Raw genomic sequence first — 18908 nt, 5'->3', positions numbered from 1 at the left:
TTTCACACACAACGGTTTTGTCTGGACAGAAAGTCAGTTTTTTACCTGTGGATCAGTCTTTTTCACAAACAACGGTTTTGTCTGAACATAAAGGGCAGAATTCAATTGTTTCCAGCCCCCATCGTGCCCGACGGAGCTATTCAATTGTTGCTCCTGTCGGGCGCGATCAGCTGTCAGCGCTCCATTTCAGCTTGGAGCCCCAGGGGGGTGAGAACTGAAATGTGCGAAAAGTGACCTGTTTGGGTGCCCAAACATGACTTTTCGCAATCGCGCCCAGCACTTTGGTCGGGGGTAGCTGCTTTACGCGGCTAAACCCGAAAACTTTGGGCGCGATCAGCGCGAAGAATGGCAGCAATTGAATAGTGGCCCGTGATCTCCTTCAATTTAGACAGGAGATCCGGAACGCGTAAACAATTGAATTCCGCCCAAAGAGTCACTTTTTTACCTGTAGATCAGTCTTTTTCACACACAACGGTTTTGTGCCATGTGTATTGTTATTGCTATGTGTTTGAATCTCTTTACCGCCGTCCTAGTCAGTGGTTATCACGGTGACCGTGCCACATCCGTGCAGTGTGGAAGCCCTAATGTATTTGCAACTTCCACTGAAGTTAAACAATGGATGGGTAAAACAACGGATGGAGAGAGGGAGAGGGATGGGGAGAGGGAGAGAAAGCCCTTAGGGTGCCTTGAGGACAGAGTTTGGAAACCTCTGAACTAGGATGAAGAGTGATTTAGCACTGAAAGGTCTGTTTCTAAATTGAAACTGGAAGCCTAGGTAACATGCAGTAGGAGGGCAATTTGTATAGAAATAAAATGAAGGAATCTGAACACATGATTAAACACAACCTCATAAATATTTATTCTAGACTTTAAAGGTGATAAATGGGTAGTATATTAGGACTTGCATCAGCAATACCTCATTCATTGTGGTTTGGTGGCTACCATTAGATTTAAGCTTACCAGGGAGTGATACAGCATTTAAAATACCGATAAAAAAAATGCAATGCTGACAGAATTTATTGCAAACAAGGCATTTCACCATAAGGTAACTCCAGATAGGCGTTTACAAAATTAGGGCAGAAGGCACATTATGAATTATTTGCTTAGATTTTGTTGGACTTTATTTTCTGACTGCTGATCATTACCATCCATGTGGAGACACAATTATGGCAACGCTGAGCCATCAAAAGCGGAGACTGTAAAACGGATGTAAGTCAGTATAAAACATACATTAATTTCACACATATGAAAGTACAATCTTATCATCACTTGCATAGTGCTCTGATAGCACATAACACCATCTCTAGCCCCACATGCACACTTTATATAATTGATAAACTGAGCATGGTAGATCTTCCGCCGTATTGCACCTGTGTTCCTAGAGAAACATGTTCTGGGACGCAGCATTGGATCATCTGTGATACCATCAGCCGGCTAAGTGACCCAATACAAGCCGGTCGTCGCAGATGCTCAAAGGAAGCCAGGCAATCTCTGCCAGCCGACGTAGGTCCTGCTCTCATCTCATCATAACCTGCCCCCAACGGCAGCGACACGCCTCAGTTTTGGGAAACGCAGCCAGTCGCCGCCCCCTCCCTACCCAAAAACGGACAGTCTGCATGCGTGATCACAGACCTGTACGGCACATGCACATCAGGAAACTGCGATCAGCAGCGCACGCTGAATTAGGCCCTAAGTCTTCTAAGAGAAGAGGTGTGAAATTTAGCCTAATTTGATGGCTTCAGCTGCTATCCCCCAGTCAGGTGTACTATTCGCCGCCTCATTCCAGACTTACAACTCCTACCCCCATCCTCTGCAGCACTGACAACTCTCAGCACAAGTGCCATAGTCAGGTACCAGGTAAAGGTTGCACTCCTGCAAAAGATTGTAAATTGCACTTTAGGGGGGAAAAAAAAAAAAGCCACAACCACCACAAAATCTAGATATTGTGTGCATATTCAAATGGATTAGAAGAGAAAATGCCATACAAGTATTATTAACCTCTTACTGACTGGCAGTTTCTATTTCATACTTTAGCAATTTCCTGAATTTGCCTCTATGACTAAATATGTATTTGTGATGGAGAATCCTATTATATTAGTTGCTTATTTATGAAGCAAGAGGTTATAGTGAAAATACAAACGTGGTTTGAAATAAGAAAAAACAGTCAGATTGTTCAATCAACTCTATTGTGAGTTATTCATTTGTCAGCGTACTTTAAAATATTTTTCTAAAAAACAAAACAAAACAAAAAATCAAGCTTTTTAGTTATATGCTTTAAAACAAAAGAAAAAAAAAAAAAAAAAAAAGGATGGGGCTGTGAAAACAATCGCAATGTGGCATTCATATACCTTTAGGGAGAGGTGGCGAGGGATAGAAGAAGAAAAAAAAAAAAAGTGAAATTTACAAAAGATGTGTTTTATGAAAATTCCATGCCAACATTATACATTAGAGGAAAAATTACAAACCGGATATATTACAAATGTAGCAATAACTTATTTTCAAACCATGCACAACATGCAATAAAAAAATACACTAGAAGAGATACACAAGCTCTTACACTTTCAAACAAGGGATACAGGAGGAACTGGACTAAGGATTTTTTTTGCCATCAACTTATGGAAATCCTTAAACTTTGTGGCATCCGTAGTAGCCTCCATTTCTGTCTGTTATGATGGTAAATTGTACACACCAAAAAAAAGAAAAGGCGGCTGAAGCAGAATGGGAAAGTGATATATTAGGAATCGTTCCAACTTTGTTCAACAATAGCAGATACCCTTTTCTCATATTCACGTTTGTTTTCCTGATAAAGTTGTGCTGCTTGACTGTTCGCAGGGCTATTCGGATTTGGTTCGTCAAGAAGTGACTGTAAAGAAAAAAAAAAAAAGGTTCTTGAGGGGAGTGACAAAAAATGTTGGACATATTGGCTGTTTACATGAATGAGCTTTTCAGCAGAACCTAACAACATCATCAGATGACCCTCCTGTTTCCAATATATGATGGTCTGGATTCCTGCTTGTCCACATTCTTCTCACACCACTCTCACTCTCTGCCATCACTATGACTCAAGTGGCTAAGCCTTTCCCACTAGATTTACACACTCCAGAATGGTTCTGTACTTGGTTACACACACACACATACACATACTTGCAAACAGATCAATTCCTATGGATTTCCCCTTATACACCACCTCCACATTTACTAAACTACAATTTAGCCTATTTGGGCACATTCCAATATCATTAGCAGTCATTTATGTAGTGCCCTAACATATCGTACCTTGTTTGTTTTATTTTTAGAAGGCTTTGAATTTCCTTTAAGAAGCATTAGTTTGCCTATACCCCTTTCAGACATCAACCCGGGTTAGATATGTTCACACTGAACCCAGGTCTGCCCTGGAATTTGGTGTGGATTTAAAGGTGACACTTTGTATTTTGCTCACAGCAATGACATAATATATAAAAATTGCATTTTTAGCGACCACGAAGTTTGTTTATTTCCTATGGTTTTTTTTTATTGAAAACCAATACATTTTTACATTACCATAATACAATTATAGCCTTTCTAAAGTTTTGGTCTATACAAGAAAATTCTCACATAAAAAAAGTTAAACATAAAATCATACAAATTTGTTTGCTCCCCTGTCATGTGGTCCAGGTGCCTGCAGGTCCAGGTGATGACATCTGCAGAACAGCCAATGAGAAAGTTTTCTTAAAACCTGGGTCAGATCCATGCACACTAGAGCCAACCCAGGTTGCACCTGGGAAAAACCCCGATACAGAGCAGGGTCATGGACCCAGGACTTCGACCCAGGTTGTGTTTCTGTTCACACATAGCAAAAACCCAGGTTGATGCACGTTCACGGCCAAAAACCTGGGTTGTTGCTGTATGTCTGAAAGGGGTATAATTAGCCATGCACAGCAAAACCAATCTACACTAAAGGACCAATTATTTTATTTTTATTTTTTTAATTCAAGTGGCAAGAAAGTGAACTAAAAGCAAAAGGTGTGTTTTTTTTCTTTTATCCAACACCAACAAATACTTTGTTGTTCTTGCTTCAGCATTAATCCACCTCTCCAAAACAGCAAATAGCTGGATTCTACAGAGTTTTTGTAATAAAATCTGCACCTGAAAGTAATACATTTTCTCTTTTTAACGTGTTTTAATGGAACACATAAGATGTTGGGCAACAATATTATTCCTAGACAAGGAAAATCATTTGAAACCCCTCTGCTGTACACTCATCCTCAGCATATACCTTAAACCTGCAGAGGACGACTCCCACTTGTCCTCCACAGCAACAGGAGGGCTATTATATGAAAAAACAACATACCACCATAAAATGCCTCTTCTTCCAGAGGACCACTGGGAACCTGCCTCAGCTGCTGGGATGGATTAGGAAGCGATGCTTTTGCTCACACTTGTTAAAGCCCAAAAATGTATAAAAGATTGGGGGGGGGGGGGGGGGCACGGATTTCAGTTCCTCTATCTCCCCAACCATAGCAGCTAGTAAGATGGGATCCCCCTTCTTTTAAGCTCTGTGCTCCCATAAAAATAGGGTGATCCTGCACTACAGAAAAATCATAGTCGTGTTCCAATGAAATGAGACCAGGACTCAAATGGAGGTTAGAGAAAAGTACTATAATATGATTTCTGCTTTTCTGGTGCAATGATCACTTTGCTTACGGTATTTAGAACAGGGAAGTGAACTGTGGACTTCTAGCTTACAGGGTAATAAAGAATTCTGGGAGATGCAAGCATACCACGTTATAAATGGATTGTCATTCTATTGGCTCAATGAAGGGAATGTACAGCGAGGACTTTGAACAGCAGGTACACACTGAGTAAAATCATGACGACCTGACAGCTGAGGAATCACTGGATGGCGAATGCAGGAGCCCAGGATCTTTCTATGGATGATATGCACTATAATATAAATATATATAACTCCCTATCCTATATGCGAGTTGATGCAGATCATGGAAGACCAGAGAAAGTATGGAGCTAGAAAAATAGATTACCTCAAGGGTGAATTGATGGGCATGTCGTTTGTTGATAACGCAGCCTGTGACATGTCAGTTAGGAGCTGATTGGTTGGGACTTTATCTCCATCCAATACTTAGTAAATAGACCCTTAAGTCTGAACAGTCCTTTGTTCCTCATATTCAATCTGAATCCTTATGCAAACATGAAATAAATATATCCACAAAATACCAATACCTCACAGAAGACACTAAAAACTAATGCTGGCACTTATTATCTCCCACGATTCACCGCAATGTTTACGCCAAAGGGAAGCAAAGTCGGAGAATGCCGTTTCTTGCGACTTAACCTGGGTGTTTAGTCGAAAGAATCGGCACTCTCCGGCTAAAGTGCCGGCTGCGAGGATGTTAGTGCCACCTCAAAGCTGGAAAACCGTCGTCTCGCGGCCGGCACATTAGTCTGACACCATCAGGACTAAACAGCACTCTGAAATGAATAGCTCTGGGAGCTCCCTCCCGGCACTATTCCATTACCGCTAAATTGAATAGCCATCAATACCTGTACTAAGTCGGTCTTCATTTTCAAAATAAAAGAAACTTTATATAACTATTATATAGATATTAAGTTATTTTCCAAGAGAGACATGCGCGGTAGATTTCAGGGCACGTGCCTGCAGCATTCGCATCCCCATATTTTGAAGAGATAAATATCAGTGATCACAAACTCATGTACAGAAGTCTATGATTCATCATTCCCCATCTCCAACACACTCCTCCATCTCTGAACATAGAAGTCTGATCATCAAAGTTTTGTTGACCAAAACAAAAGAAGGACCAGCACAGACATTTATTCTCTATTCTAAAGACAAAGTTTTGTTCAAAACAGGGGAAAAAAAAGTAGCTGCAAGTAAATAAAGTGATCAGATATGTGGGGGAGTGGGAACAGAAAGTTACTCAAGTCTCAGACATGCGTCTGCTCATTTTCTCTTCATATTTAAATTTGACTGAAGTCTATAACAAAATAAGAATAGTGCAGGACTACTGGTCGGATTTTGAGTGTTCATTAGGTTTTAAAAGCACCTAAGTGAAGGAAAGAAAATACAAAACTCTGGGAATGACCATTATTTAATATCTGTATATAAAAAGCATGATCTGGGATACAAAAAAAAATAACTAGTGAAGTAAAATAAATATGATTCAGGACAAAGGCAATAGACAGCCTATATGGTTTTCTCTTACAAACTCTTGGTATAGTAAGGATAGAACTGAATGCAGTCTAATCAATATATAGGAAAACCCAATATAAGTTAGAAACTTAATTGAGTTTTGGGCAACCGATGCATTGTGGCATTTAACCTACCAACGTCTGGAATTGTATTGGTAGGATGGAGTATTATTATTCCACAAGAAAGTCACTTAGCTGATGCCTAGATAATGGTGTGGAATAACATTGTTCCAGAGTATCCCATAAATGCTGGACTGGGTTCAGGTCTGGTGACCTAAAGGAGAACATTTTCATTAAACCGTTGGGTAACCAGGTAGCAGGAATGGAGTGTCAATGGAGAGACTCCGAAAATCTAAGTACCAGTGACTTCTGGGTCAATCTGGAGCCACCAGCAGGACAGCACCTCCGCCTTGATTGAACTTCTGAAGAACTCGAGGAAAAAGGGAGACAGGAGAAAAACAGGTACACAAATTGGAAGGACCACTTCACTGACAACGCGTCCCGAAGGTTGCTTCAGTACCTCTATTTCTGGACCCTAACAACGGCAGTGTGTGATAGAGTAAGGAGGCCATGAGGACCACCACTGGGAGGCCCCCTCTGCTCACTAGGAGTTGAAACCTCTCTTTAAGAGACCAGTCCCCAGGCTGCACGTCGTGAAGGCTGAGGAAGTCCGCTTCCCAATGGAGAACTCCCGGAATGAGCACTGCAGAGATGGCCGGGAGGAGACCCTCGGTCTATGTCACAATGGGTGACATTCCTGTCATTGCTGCCCAACTACAAGTGTCTTCTAGATGTAAGCCACTGTTGTGACATTGTCGGACTGAATCTTTATAGGTTTACGACGACGTATGTGTTAGGCCAGAGCAAGGGCCCAAAACAGCTTGAAGTTCCAATAAGTTGATTGGCAGACAGACAGACTCCCCTGAAAGGAGTGCGGACCTGTCACGGCGCCCCAGAGACTGGCGTCCGTTGTAAGGATTACCCAGTTCAGGATCCAAAAAGGGGCGAACCTAGGTTAGATGAGATAGCCATAGCCACCCAGATAGGAGACAGACGCACCTCCGGAGAGAGCATCATCGTCTGACCAGTAATCCGATGGAGAAACCCGTTCCATCTGGAGAGGATCAGTTTTTGCAAAAGCCTGGAATGGAACAGAGCATATTCCACCCTTCCGAAGGTAGACACCCTGGATTCCAGAACCTGCATTCCAGAGTGTACTGACACTTGTCGACTGTGGAGACATCTGCGCTCTCGTAGTTGAAGAGTAGAGATCTTGTCTGACGTCAGAAGGATTCTCCGATTCGGAGAATCCAGCAGGGCTCCCAGATGAATCATACCCTGTGAGGGATTCAGGGAGGCCTTTTTCCCAGTTGACTAACCATTCGTGCTTGTGAAGGAAAGCAATGGTTAACTGGAAATGGCGTTAAAGTTCCTTTGTGATCCAGCTAAGAGCAGGAGGCCATCCAGATACAGGCGCAGTCGGATACCCAGAACAGGTGGGTTTTCATAAAAGCCATAAATCTGGTAAACCCCGGTGGGGCTGTGAACAGTCCAAAGGGCAGAGCACGAAATCTGGAAGTGTTGCTGTGGCACAGCAAACCTGAGCCAACGCTGAGAGGGCTCTATAGGTACCTGTAGGTACGCATCCTGAATATTCAGCGATACCATAAAGTCCCCAGGTTTCATAGCTCCGATGATGGAGTGTAGGGGTTCCCTCCTGAACCTAGTTACCTTTTAGGAATTAGTTCAGGGATTTCAGATAGAGGATAGGCCAATGAGGACCATTTGGCCTCTGCACCAGAAAGAAAGTAGAATAACCAGTCCCCCACTGCGATAGTGGGGCTGGCATAATTACCCCTGCTTACCACAAGGACTGTATAGCTTTCTGGATTTGTCAGGCCTTGTTCGGGTCTGAAGAAGGGCCTGTATAGCAAAAAATGTGGGGAGGCCGTCTGAGCAATGAGAGGGCATACCCGTGACAGACTTCAACTCTTACCCAAGCATCCGTGGTGACTTGACACCAGCACTGGTCGAACTGAAAAAGTCAGTATCTCACTCTGGGATCCCCCAGATGAATGCCTGTCCCGTCAGGCTGAAGGAGTATCCTCAGGTTCAAAAGCAGGGCGTCTGGAGTTCCAGGTCTGCTTGATTCCGGGTATGGCGGCCCCTGTGGAGGCCGACAGCCCAGGAAAGGACTGGCCTTTAGGCTTTCTTTGAGGACAAAAAGACTAAACAGATGTAGTCTGAGGCCTTGTAGTGAAGGTAGCTGAAGGTGGAAATATCGTTTGTGATACTGCCAACGTTGCTACAATCTTGTCAAGATCAGGGCCAAACAAGATCTCCCCATTATAGGGTAATCCATTTTAAGGCCTATCTTGGAGTCCACCTCTGCCTTCCAGGAGCGCAGCCATAGGGGATGGTGGGCAGATACAGTCGCGGCCGAAACCCTGAAATTTAGGAGACTGGCATCCAATGTTGTTACTCCAACACATGAAAACTGTATCTTGAATGTGAGCAGCAAGTGACAACTGATCCCCAGAAGTTTTTGAGGGAAAAAAGGGCTACAAATGCATCAGCCCATCTCTCAATAGCATTAGCCACCCAAGTGATAGCCATGGTTGGACAGGCAACAGCCCCTGAAAGAGAGTATATTGATTTCAGGCAAAGCTACCACATACCTATCCGTAGAATCCGTCAGAGAAGGGATGGGAGGCATAGTAGCGCTCTTAATCAGACGAGTAACATAAAAATCCACCCCAGGAGGTGATTCCTACAATTACATGCAATGACCCTCAGGGAATAGGTAACATGAGGCCAAACGCTTTTGTGATACCTCCTATCTGGCGATTGCCAGACCTCCGCCATGAGATCCACCAGTTGGTCAGAGAGGGGAAAAACAGCCAAAGACACTTCAATGTTTCAACTGAGGGTGATGCGATTTAGGTGCAGGTTCTTGACAGACAGCCACCAAGCAGGGATAATAATACTTGATTTAGGCTCCCTCTCGCGTGAAAGTCTGATACATCATCCAGTTCACCCCTGGCTGACATCTGTGTTAGACAGCAGTGCAGACTGGGAAGTAACCACAGGGCATTTAGCCATCTTGTTTTTCTTAGAAACAACATTCACCCTGGATAGTTGTTATGGTAATCCCTGGAAGGGAAATGACAGACTGTTGTGGTACCTGAGGGAATTGCATGTACGGTGAAAACCCCGGTAGGGAGCGATAGTCTGTGTCACAGGGTAAAACCACAAGAACTGCGAGATACCCTGAGGGGAAAGGTTAGCATGTTGAAGCAACCCCAAGTGGGTTACAACTATGGGGGCTACCCGGCGATCGCAATGGAGGCCAGGGTGTTGATAAACAAACCATCCAAAGGGTTCCTGCAAGGGGCCCGGCACCTGATGAACGCTTTCTGAGTCAAATCCTCCGTACTCATACCTGCAGCACATGACTTGCAGGATAGCAAAAATGGGTACAGTATCGTGCTCTATTTCCTGGTCAGACATATCTGACTAACAAACATCGTGGAAATTTCAAGTAGCGCAATACTGGTCCTGACTGACGCTAAGATTAGCTGCAGGGACCCATTACCAGTGTATGCAACACACAGTTCCATCTAAAATATGGCAACGTGCAGCACGCAACAGTATGTGACAAATCTCACAAATATTAACTAGTATATATATATATGTGAGGTCTCAGAACCACCCTAGGTACACCTGTATTAGAGCAGATTGTAAAGAAAAGGGATAGATATATACTAACAGGTGAGAGAATAAAGCACAGTCAGCGCTAGCATAAGTCACATACAATGCAGAAATATATATTGTGATAGGATCACGGGTAAAGTGGTCTGTGACAGGGACATTTATCCCAGATTCCTGTCTTATGTGTTTTAAAATCCCCAGGAGAAAGTCTGCAGTGTAGCAGGCTTGAGTTTCGGCTTTTTGAAAAGCCGGTTTGGGACCTGGGGGTGGGGGGCGTGCCGGGGGCGTTGCTGCCCAGACAGAGGCGTTCCCATTGGAATGCCTACCGTCTGGGGCCCGCCCCACTGACATCACTAGTGATGTCAGTGGGAGTGCTTTTGGCTCTGATAGAGCCAAAAGCACTCCTGGGCTTGCGGCAACGAGACCCTACCGCAGGGTCTCGTCGCAAGCCCGATGGTCGCGATGGTCTTGACCATCGCGACCATCTTTTTGGCCGCTCGCATAAGCTGTGGGTGGTCACCCACAGCTATGCGAGCGGCCAGGAGGCCGCTCCAAAAATAGGTAGGACGGCCCTGATTCAGAGCGAGCGCTCTTGTCAGAGAGTCCGGCTCTGAATCAGGCCCAGAGCACATAGGGCACATGTTGCCTTGGCTGAAACCAAGGAAGATCAGAAAACTGTCAGAAAGCTCTTACCTGAATTGATGTTAATATGGATGAAACATCATAAGTTGGGCTCCAGCGGTTCTGAAGGATGTCTAAACATATGCTACCATCAGCATAAACTACAAGAAAGATATTTACAGTCATTTTAGTTATAAGCATAAAAAAACAAGATAAGTTAAAATAAAAAAAAATAAAAAAATAAAAAGTTGGTTTACATCGGCCTACAAATAACAGGTACCGTAACCGCAGGGCCCCTGTCACACAAGTACCGATGGGCTCTATGATCACTGCTGGAATCATTCACAGTGGGCTCTATTTACTACAATCCGCATATTGAATGCAGATTGTAGTGTGATATTACCGACTGAATTTGCATTGCGGATTCAGGCAATATCACAGGGATTTACTAAAAATCCCTTGCAGGGACAGAGTTTGCGATAAAGCTCTGTCCGTGCGAATCCCCTCCACACCCTTATCATGGTGTTTTCGGAAAAAATACTGTGACAAGTGCCCGTGCATGCGCCGACCGGCCGCCGCTAAGCCCCGCCCCCCGCGATCGCGACCCCCCCCCTCCGTTAATTACACTTACCTCCGGTGATGTCCTCCGTGACTCCAGTCAGCTGATCTCCCATACTGCACTGGGACCCAGTCAGTTGACCAGAGAGAGGACATCACCGGTCCCTGGACTCAGGTAAGTTATTTTATTTTTTATTTTTTTAAGCAGTGATCAGCACGTGGTCTGTTTAGACCACACAGCTGATCACTGGGGCCGGCTCCGGGCTCTGCCTGTTAGAGAGGAGCTGGAGTCCGGTAACTGGGGGAGACCCTGGATAACGCCACCTCCAGGTGGTGTTATCACAGGGCTTCCCTCTGTATTTTTTCACAATTTATTTTTAGTAACTACCAGACAGATCGCATTTCCCATTACAATTATGGGAAATGCAATCTGATTGCTAAAAATACGAATTGATAATAAAAGTTATAATTAGGGGTTGGAGTAGAATTTTACGAAATCTACTCCAATTGCCCTTTAGCAACTTTAGGTGATACTAAAATAATGTGAAAAGGGTGTGAAAACACCCTTTTTCACTTTATTTTAGTAAAAATAATGTTAATACATAGGGCCCAGTATGAGATCACAGCCTTCCATTTACACAGTAACAACTGAAGGTTTAAAGTCTGAGCAAACATTTACAGCAACTATGATGCCCCACATTTGAGTGTGTGATACTTCATAAATTAATAACTGCACAATATACGCTCTTTTAGTTGAAATACATAATATTCAGAATGGCACCACCTACTAGAGAAATTACAATTACTACCTAATTATAATCTTGTTTTTGGAATAGATAATGAAATATAACTGCCTGTGTGGATGGTCAAATAGCTTGTATGCTGCAGATTTGCACTGTGTTCATAGATTAATACAATTTACAAACAGTGGGTGATAATAAGTACTCACCATTCGGATGAAACATTTTTGAGGCAAATCTAACAGTTGGTGGTTTATTTGGATACTCTTCTGAAAATTCTATGACGAGTTTAAACGTGCCTAAACGAGAAAATGAGACTATAAAACCTAAATCTTTATAGGGAACCAAAGTTTATGTATACTATATTATAGCTAGCTAAAAACTACATTGAAAATATGGTAGAACATCAATAACATGTCCAATAAAACTATAGCTGTATATATTTTGTGTAAAAGATTTGTATTTTATCTCTGTCAACAATGCTGCGCTATATTTTAGTTTGTCTACTCCATAAATCATCTCCACCTTGAGATTATGGAGCACCAGCACTAAATATCTCTTCTAAACATTTACATACCTGTCTGGTGAGAGGTTGTGAGAAAATCTATTTGTATGGATGACCATGGTAACATTTAATTGGGATTATACTGGTCACAAAAAATCCCCAAACACAATTAAACTCTAGAGAAGAGTATTTGGAATGGATAACTTTGGAAGGAAATCTAAGCTCAGGTCCAGTTCAGGATGCAGTCTACCCTTCCCCAATCTCAGAGGTAAATGTACAAATGACAGAAGTGTTTAGTATTGATTTCCCAACTGTTCGGTGACTTTTCATTCCCTTAATCCCCTCTCTGTGAAATCATGTTGAAATCCTGCTGTTGCGAGTGTGCAAGAACATAATTGTGGTATTTATGATGCATGTACAGAACAAGTTCCAAGTGTGTCTTTTCCTAGTGGCAGAAGCAGGAAGAAGAAGTGGTGCTTTACGTCACTGAGTAATCTGTCATGCACATGTGGCATTTTCTGACAATTTAAATTGACATTTAATGGTGTTGGGGTTTTTGTGATTACCCAAAAACCCTTTTCATAAAAAAGTTCACCCATCATGAGACTTATCCACAGAGATCTCAAAACTCCTAGCAGAAAAATAAATGACTAGTGCAGTGGTTCCCAAACTCGGTCCTCAAGGCACCCGAATGGCCCTAGTTTCAAGGATATCCATGCTTAAGCACAGGTGATTTAATCAGTACCTCAGTCGGTTTGATATACCATCTGTGCACAAGCATGGTTATCCTTAAAACCTGGACTCTAAAGCTGGGCATCCACTATACAATTTTCTGTCAGATATCTGACCAATCTGGCTGGTTGGAATGAAAACCTGGTAATGTCTGGGAGCAAATGACAGTCGATCATATGGTTTTAAACACTGAAAAAAACAAAAAAAATTGTTCAAAATGGTTAAAATTGTGCGTTTTAACTAGGGATGAGCGGGTTCAGTTCCCTGAGAACCGAACCCACCCGAACTTCGGGGATCCGGGGCGATCCGAGCCCAAGCTCGGATCTCCCTGTCTGCCCCGGATCCCTCTCCCGAGGCAAAACCTCGAGATCTGCTGTCGGATCTCGAGGTTTTGCCTCGAGCGGCCATTTAAAAAAAAATGCCTTTGCCTTTAATGGGCAAAGTGCTGATTGGCTGACAGAGCCGTCTGTCACGGCTCTCAGCCAATCAGCATTATGGTGCTCATTTGCATGTAGCACGGACTCGTGAGATCCGTGCTACATGCATCTGTGTGATTGACACAGAGCACTAACGGGTCCGTGAGACCCGTCTGTGCTGCTGTGGTAAATAAAAAAAAAAAAACCTGTGTAAAAAGAGAAAAAAATGGCGTGCCCCCCCCCAAAAAAAGAGCAACCAGCCCCGGGCATTAGTGACCCAGTGCTGGGTGTGCTTAAATACAGGGGACAAACGACGTAGGGGTCCCCTGTACTTAAACACAACCAGCACCGGGCTAGTCAGAACCAGAGCTGGTTGCCAAAATACGGGGGACAAACGACGTAGGGGTCCCCCGTATTCTGCGCAACCAGCTCTGGGCTCTGATCCGGTCCTGGTTCTGGAAATACAGGGGAAAAAAATGAGTAGGGTTCCCCTGTATGTTCCAGAACCAGCACTGGACTTTTTCTAGCGGGGGGCTGATGCCACAGCCAGGGGAGCCCTTTCACCGGGCCCCCCAGCCGCAGCATCAGCCCTGACCGCTAGTCAGCCCAGGCCGGGGATCCCTGGAGAGCTGGGGACCCCCCCAATAAAGGGGTCACCCTCTCCAGGGCACCCCAGGCCCAGGCTGATAGCCCGGGGCTATCCCCGCCACCCCTGGTGGCGGTGGGTGGCGGGTTGATTGTGTGGTGTGGTGTAAATAAAGAATATCAAACATTGTCTTTACAAGTAGAACTGCAAGTCCCAGCAAGCCTGCCCCGCATGCTGGTACTTGGAGAACCACAAGTACCAGCATGCAGGGCATTAAGGGCCCACTAGTACCTGTAGTTCACCTGTAAAAAAATGTTTAAAAAAAACACAGGACACACACACCGTGACAGTATAAGTTTATTAAACATACACACACACACACACACATGTACACATACTCACCTATGTAACCCTGTAGCATCGGTCCACTTGTCCGGTAAAGTATCCATAGGGGACCTGTGAAAAAAAACATACTCACCATCTCCTATGCGAGGTTCTGTCCTCTTCGTTCCAAAGTAGGCATCCCCGGACTTGGCAAAAAAAAAAAAACGAAAACGCGATCCACGAACTTAGTACCGTTCTATAGAACGGTACTTCCCGAATGAGAGCTTAGCGGCGGGGTATCACCATGGAAACCCCGCTGCTAAGCGTTCATTGGCTGAGAGAGGTCATCTCCCGTCTCTCAGCCAATGAACGGCTCCCTCCATTGTAGTCAATGCTGGGAGCCGCAAGGTTATTAAAGTTTACCCTGCGGTTCCCACCATTGACTACAATGGAGGGAGCCGTTCATTGGCTGAGAGACGGGAGATGACCTCTCTCAGCCAATGAACGCTTAGCAGCGGGGTTTCCATGGTGATACCCCGCCGCTAAGCTCTCATTCGGGAAGTACCGTTCTATAGAACGGTACTAAGTTCGTGGATCGCGTTTTCGTTTTTTTTTTTTGCCAAGTCTGGGGATGCCTACTTTGGAACGAAGAGGACAGAACCTCGCATAGGAGATGGTGAGTATGTTTTTTTCACAGGTCCCCTATGGATACTTTACCGGACAAGTGGACCGATGCTACAGGTTACATAGGTGAGTATGTGTACATGTGTGTGTGTGTATGTATGTTTAATAAACTTATACTGTCACGGTGTGTGTGTCCTGTGTTTTTTTAAACATTTTTTTTACAGGTGAACTACAGGTACTAGTGGGCCCTTAATGCCCTGCATGCTGGTACTTGTGGTTCTCCAAGTACCAGCATGCGGGGCAGGCTAGCTGGGACTTGCAGTTCTACTTGTAAAGACAATGTTTGATATTCTTTATTTACACCACACCACACAATCAACCCGCCACCCACCGCCACCAGGGGTGGCGGGGATAGCCCCGGGCTATCAGCCTGGGCCTGGGGTGCCCTGGAGAGGGTGACCCCTTTATTGGGGGGGTCCCCAGCTCTCCAGGGATCCCCGGCCTGGGCTGACTAGCGGTCAGGGTTGATGCTGCGGCTGGGGGGCCCGGTGAAAGGGCTCCCCTGGCTGTGGCATCAGCCCCCCGCTAGAAAAAGTCCAGTGCTGGTTCTGGAACATACAGGGGAACCCTACTCATTTTTTGTCCCCTATATTTCCAGAACCAGGACCGGATCAGAGCCCAGAGCTGGTTGCGCAGAATACAGGGGACCCCTACGTCGTTTGTCCCCCGTATTTTGGCAACCAGCGCTGGTTCTGACTAGCCCGGTGCTGGTTGTGCTTAAGTACAGGGGACCCCTACGTCGTTTGCCCCCTGTATTTAAGCACACCCAGCACTGGGTTACTAATGCCCGGGGCTGGTTGCTCTTTTTTGGGGGGGTGCACGCCATTTTTTTCTTTTTTTACACAGGTTTTTTTTTTTTTTTTTACCACAGCAGCACAGACGGGTCTCACGGACCTGTCATTGCTCTGTGCCAATCACACAGATGCATGTAGCACGGATCTCCCGGGTTCGTGCTACATGCAAATGGGCACCATAACGCTGATTGGCTTCCTGTCTGCCACTGCAGTGCCACTCCTAGATGGGCCACGTGTTTGTGCCGCCCCCTTGTGTCGCTTAGCATAGTCATCCAGCTTCCTCGGTACAACCTTTTGGCCTAAAAACAATATTGTGAGGTGTGAGGTGTTCAGAATAGAGTGGAAATGAGTGGAAATTAATGTTATTGGGGTTATTAATAGCGTAGGAACAAAAAAAGGCCCATTTATGTGATTTTAGCGTTTTTTTTTTATTTTTTAAGAAAAAATCCAGATCCAAAACACAAAACCCAGAACCCAAAACACGGAAGGGTGGTTTTGGCAAAACCAATCCAGATCCAAAACACGAAGAAAGATCCAGATCCAAAACCAAAACACAAAACACGAAAAGTGTCCGGTGCACACCCCTAGTTTTAACCAATTTGTCTGAACATCCATTTTTGGTGATTTTCCAGTGTTTGTGAGCAAATGGACGATTGTCATTTGCTCCCATACATTACCAGGTTTTCATTCCAACCAGCCAGATTGGTCAGATATCTGACAGAAAATTGTATAGTGTATGCCCAGTTATAGAGTGCCTTGAGGACTGTTTGGGAAACCCTGGACTAATGGATAAATGCTGATTTGTAATCAGAAGTTTCAGGGAAAGGTGAAACAAGCATGGGACCTGGCTAAGTTGTCCTCAAATTAAAAGACCTAGAACTAATCACACCTTTAAAACCTAAAAATAATTTTCATACTTGAAATTGGTGCACAATATATTTCTGGAGTAAAAGAAAAAAAAAAAAGGTGGTGTTTTCCCCACGCTATATTTCTCGGGCGGTCTGTCTGACAAAATTTCCCTGCCGTCTGGTACTGTATCACTGCCGAAAGTCGTGCTACACTGGCGTTTCATATAGAAACATCAGAGCAGTGCGACTTATTAGCCGCTTCACAGCGCATATCACTGCTCAGAGCCGCCCAGTGTAATTAGGTCATCCAGTAAAAGAAAACGACAACCAATTGGGATATATAAAAATATGTATATTGAGTAACCGTATAGAGCCAAATCTTAACCATTTTACTAGTACGAGGTGTTGTACAAAAAATAAATAAATGTAAACCTTCATTACATATGAAAATTATTACACTATCATATCCTCAACCAAATTTAAAGAGGCAAAGTTTGAGAAATGCACTACAATATGTTAGTTATCACTGAACCAGTGTTCCTACAAAGAAAATTCTGTCCTCAAGGAACCAGAATTGTCCAGATATTTGGAAAATCCAAGGATGAGGCACTAATTAAGTCACGTGTGGTTAAACATGGACATCCTTAAAACCTGGACTTTCAGTGTGCCTTGAGGGCAGAGTTTGGGAAATGTTTAAATTGGTTCCAATACTCCATTCTCATGGCCATAGAAACCATAGCATTTATACGCAATACATGATTATCACCATGTTTCATAAGAGGAGCCAAGACACCCATTTTAAATTTAGTCTCAGTACAGCAATAAATTGAGTATTTTTTATTAAAAATAATCTTTAAATTGAACAAAACAATATAACAAAAAAAAAAAAAAAAAAAACACAACACCTACAATAAATTATCACACATCAAAATCGTAAAGCAGTACAACAATATTAAACATCTGCAGGAAACTTACCATCCTCAAATGGTGTTCCTTCAGGCCTAGAAGAAAATAAGATGGTGGTATGTCAGTTTTACATTTCCAAACAATATATGTGCATAACAGCAAACTGAACTTAGATATAGTAGTCAGCCATTAAGCTAAAAATTTAGGAGAACTGCATCAAAAATATGCACTTCTGATGCACTGAGCAGGACTCCAATGATGGACGTCACTGATCTGACAGGATAAGTGCTAAATCTATGGAGTCACATTTGTACAAGTTTATTTTCTAAGTATAGTATTTATTACGATCCTTTATATGATGCCACAAGGGTTCCGCAGCACCTTACAAAGTACATAGAAAACAGTGACTTACAGTACAAAACATTGCAGAACAAAGACATGGTTTATAAATATTGCTGCAACAGCGGTCAGAATACTCAAATAAGCTGCACAGCAACCGAAACCAAGGGTTAGGTGCCGTTGTATGGAGTATGGAATAGATGATAGTACAAGTAAGGGAAAGAAAAGCACAAGGGAATAGGGCCCTGCTTGCTAGAGTTTACACTTTAAAGGGCAGACATACAGGGGTGACACGAATGGGGGAGACAGTGCACAATGGGCATGGAGCAGTGGGTTAGGATGAGAGCTAGATGGCTTTGATGAAGTGCTTCTTGAGAGCCCGTTTGAAGTTTTGCAGAGAGGTGGAGAGTTTTATAAGGGGAGAGAGAGAGTTCTAGAGGTAGGGAGCAGCATAGGCAAAATCTTGGAGGCGGGAGTGGGAGGAAGTAATCAGTTGGCAGAAGAGATGCCATTCATTTGTGGAGCAAAGTGGGCAGATGTGAGTGTGAAAGGAAAGAAGGTCAGAGATGTAAGTAGGAGAATATTGGGTGAGGGCTTTGTAGTTGAGTGTTAGAAATTTGAATTAGGTTCTGAAGTGGAGCTAGTGTAGGACTTGGAGGAAAGGGGAGGCAGATGTAGTACTTTTGAAGAGAGACATGAAACGGAAAACAGCATTAAGGACGGATTGGAGTGGAGAGAGGGTGGAGTTAGGGAGACCAGAGAGGAGGAGGTTACAGTAGTCCAGTCTGGAGACCAATGAGTGGAAGGAGGTCTTAGTTGCCTCCAGGGTGAGAAAGGGTCTGATCGTGGAGATATTTCTGAGATGACAACAGCAGGACAGAGGTACTGAATGTTTGGCTTGATGGAGAGGGAGGAATCAAGGACGACTCCAAGACAGCAC

The 18908-nt window shown here is 43.9% G+C and overlaps 1 protein-coding gene across 1 annotated transcript in view; it reads right to left on the bottom strand.

The window, feature by feature from the left end:
- Window positions 1-835: 835 nt before the first annotated feature.
- Window positions 836-18908, bottom strand: part of UBE2B (ubiquitin conjugating enzyme E2 B) — a 34612-nt gene continuing 16539 nt past the window's right edge. The window contains exons 3-6 of the mRNA XM_088451335.1: window positions 17699-17724; window positions 12044-12133; window positions 10609-10697; window positions 836-2863 (exon numbers count right to left, since the gene is read on the bottom strand). Coding sequence (XP_088307461.1) covers window positions 2735-2863; window positions 10609-10697; window positions 12044-12133; window positions 17699-17724 — 334 coding nt within the window. The 3' untranslated portion in view covers window positions 836-2734. The remainder of the gene's footprint in view (window positions 2864-10608; window positions 10698-12043; window positions 12134-17698; window positions 17725-18908) is intronic.

This window comes from Taudactylus pleione, unplaced genomic scaffold, assembly GCF_031769625.1.
Source record: "Taudactylus pleione unplaced genomic scaffold, aTauple2 ptg000025l, whole genome shotgun sequence".
Lineage (NCBI taxonomy): Eukaryota > Metazoa > Chordata > Amphibia > Anura > Myobatrachidae > Taudactylus > Taudactylus pleione.
Note: the sequence above shows the minus strand (reverse complement) of the source record. Positions and strands in the feature narration are given on the sequence as shown.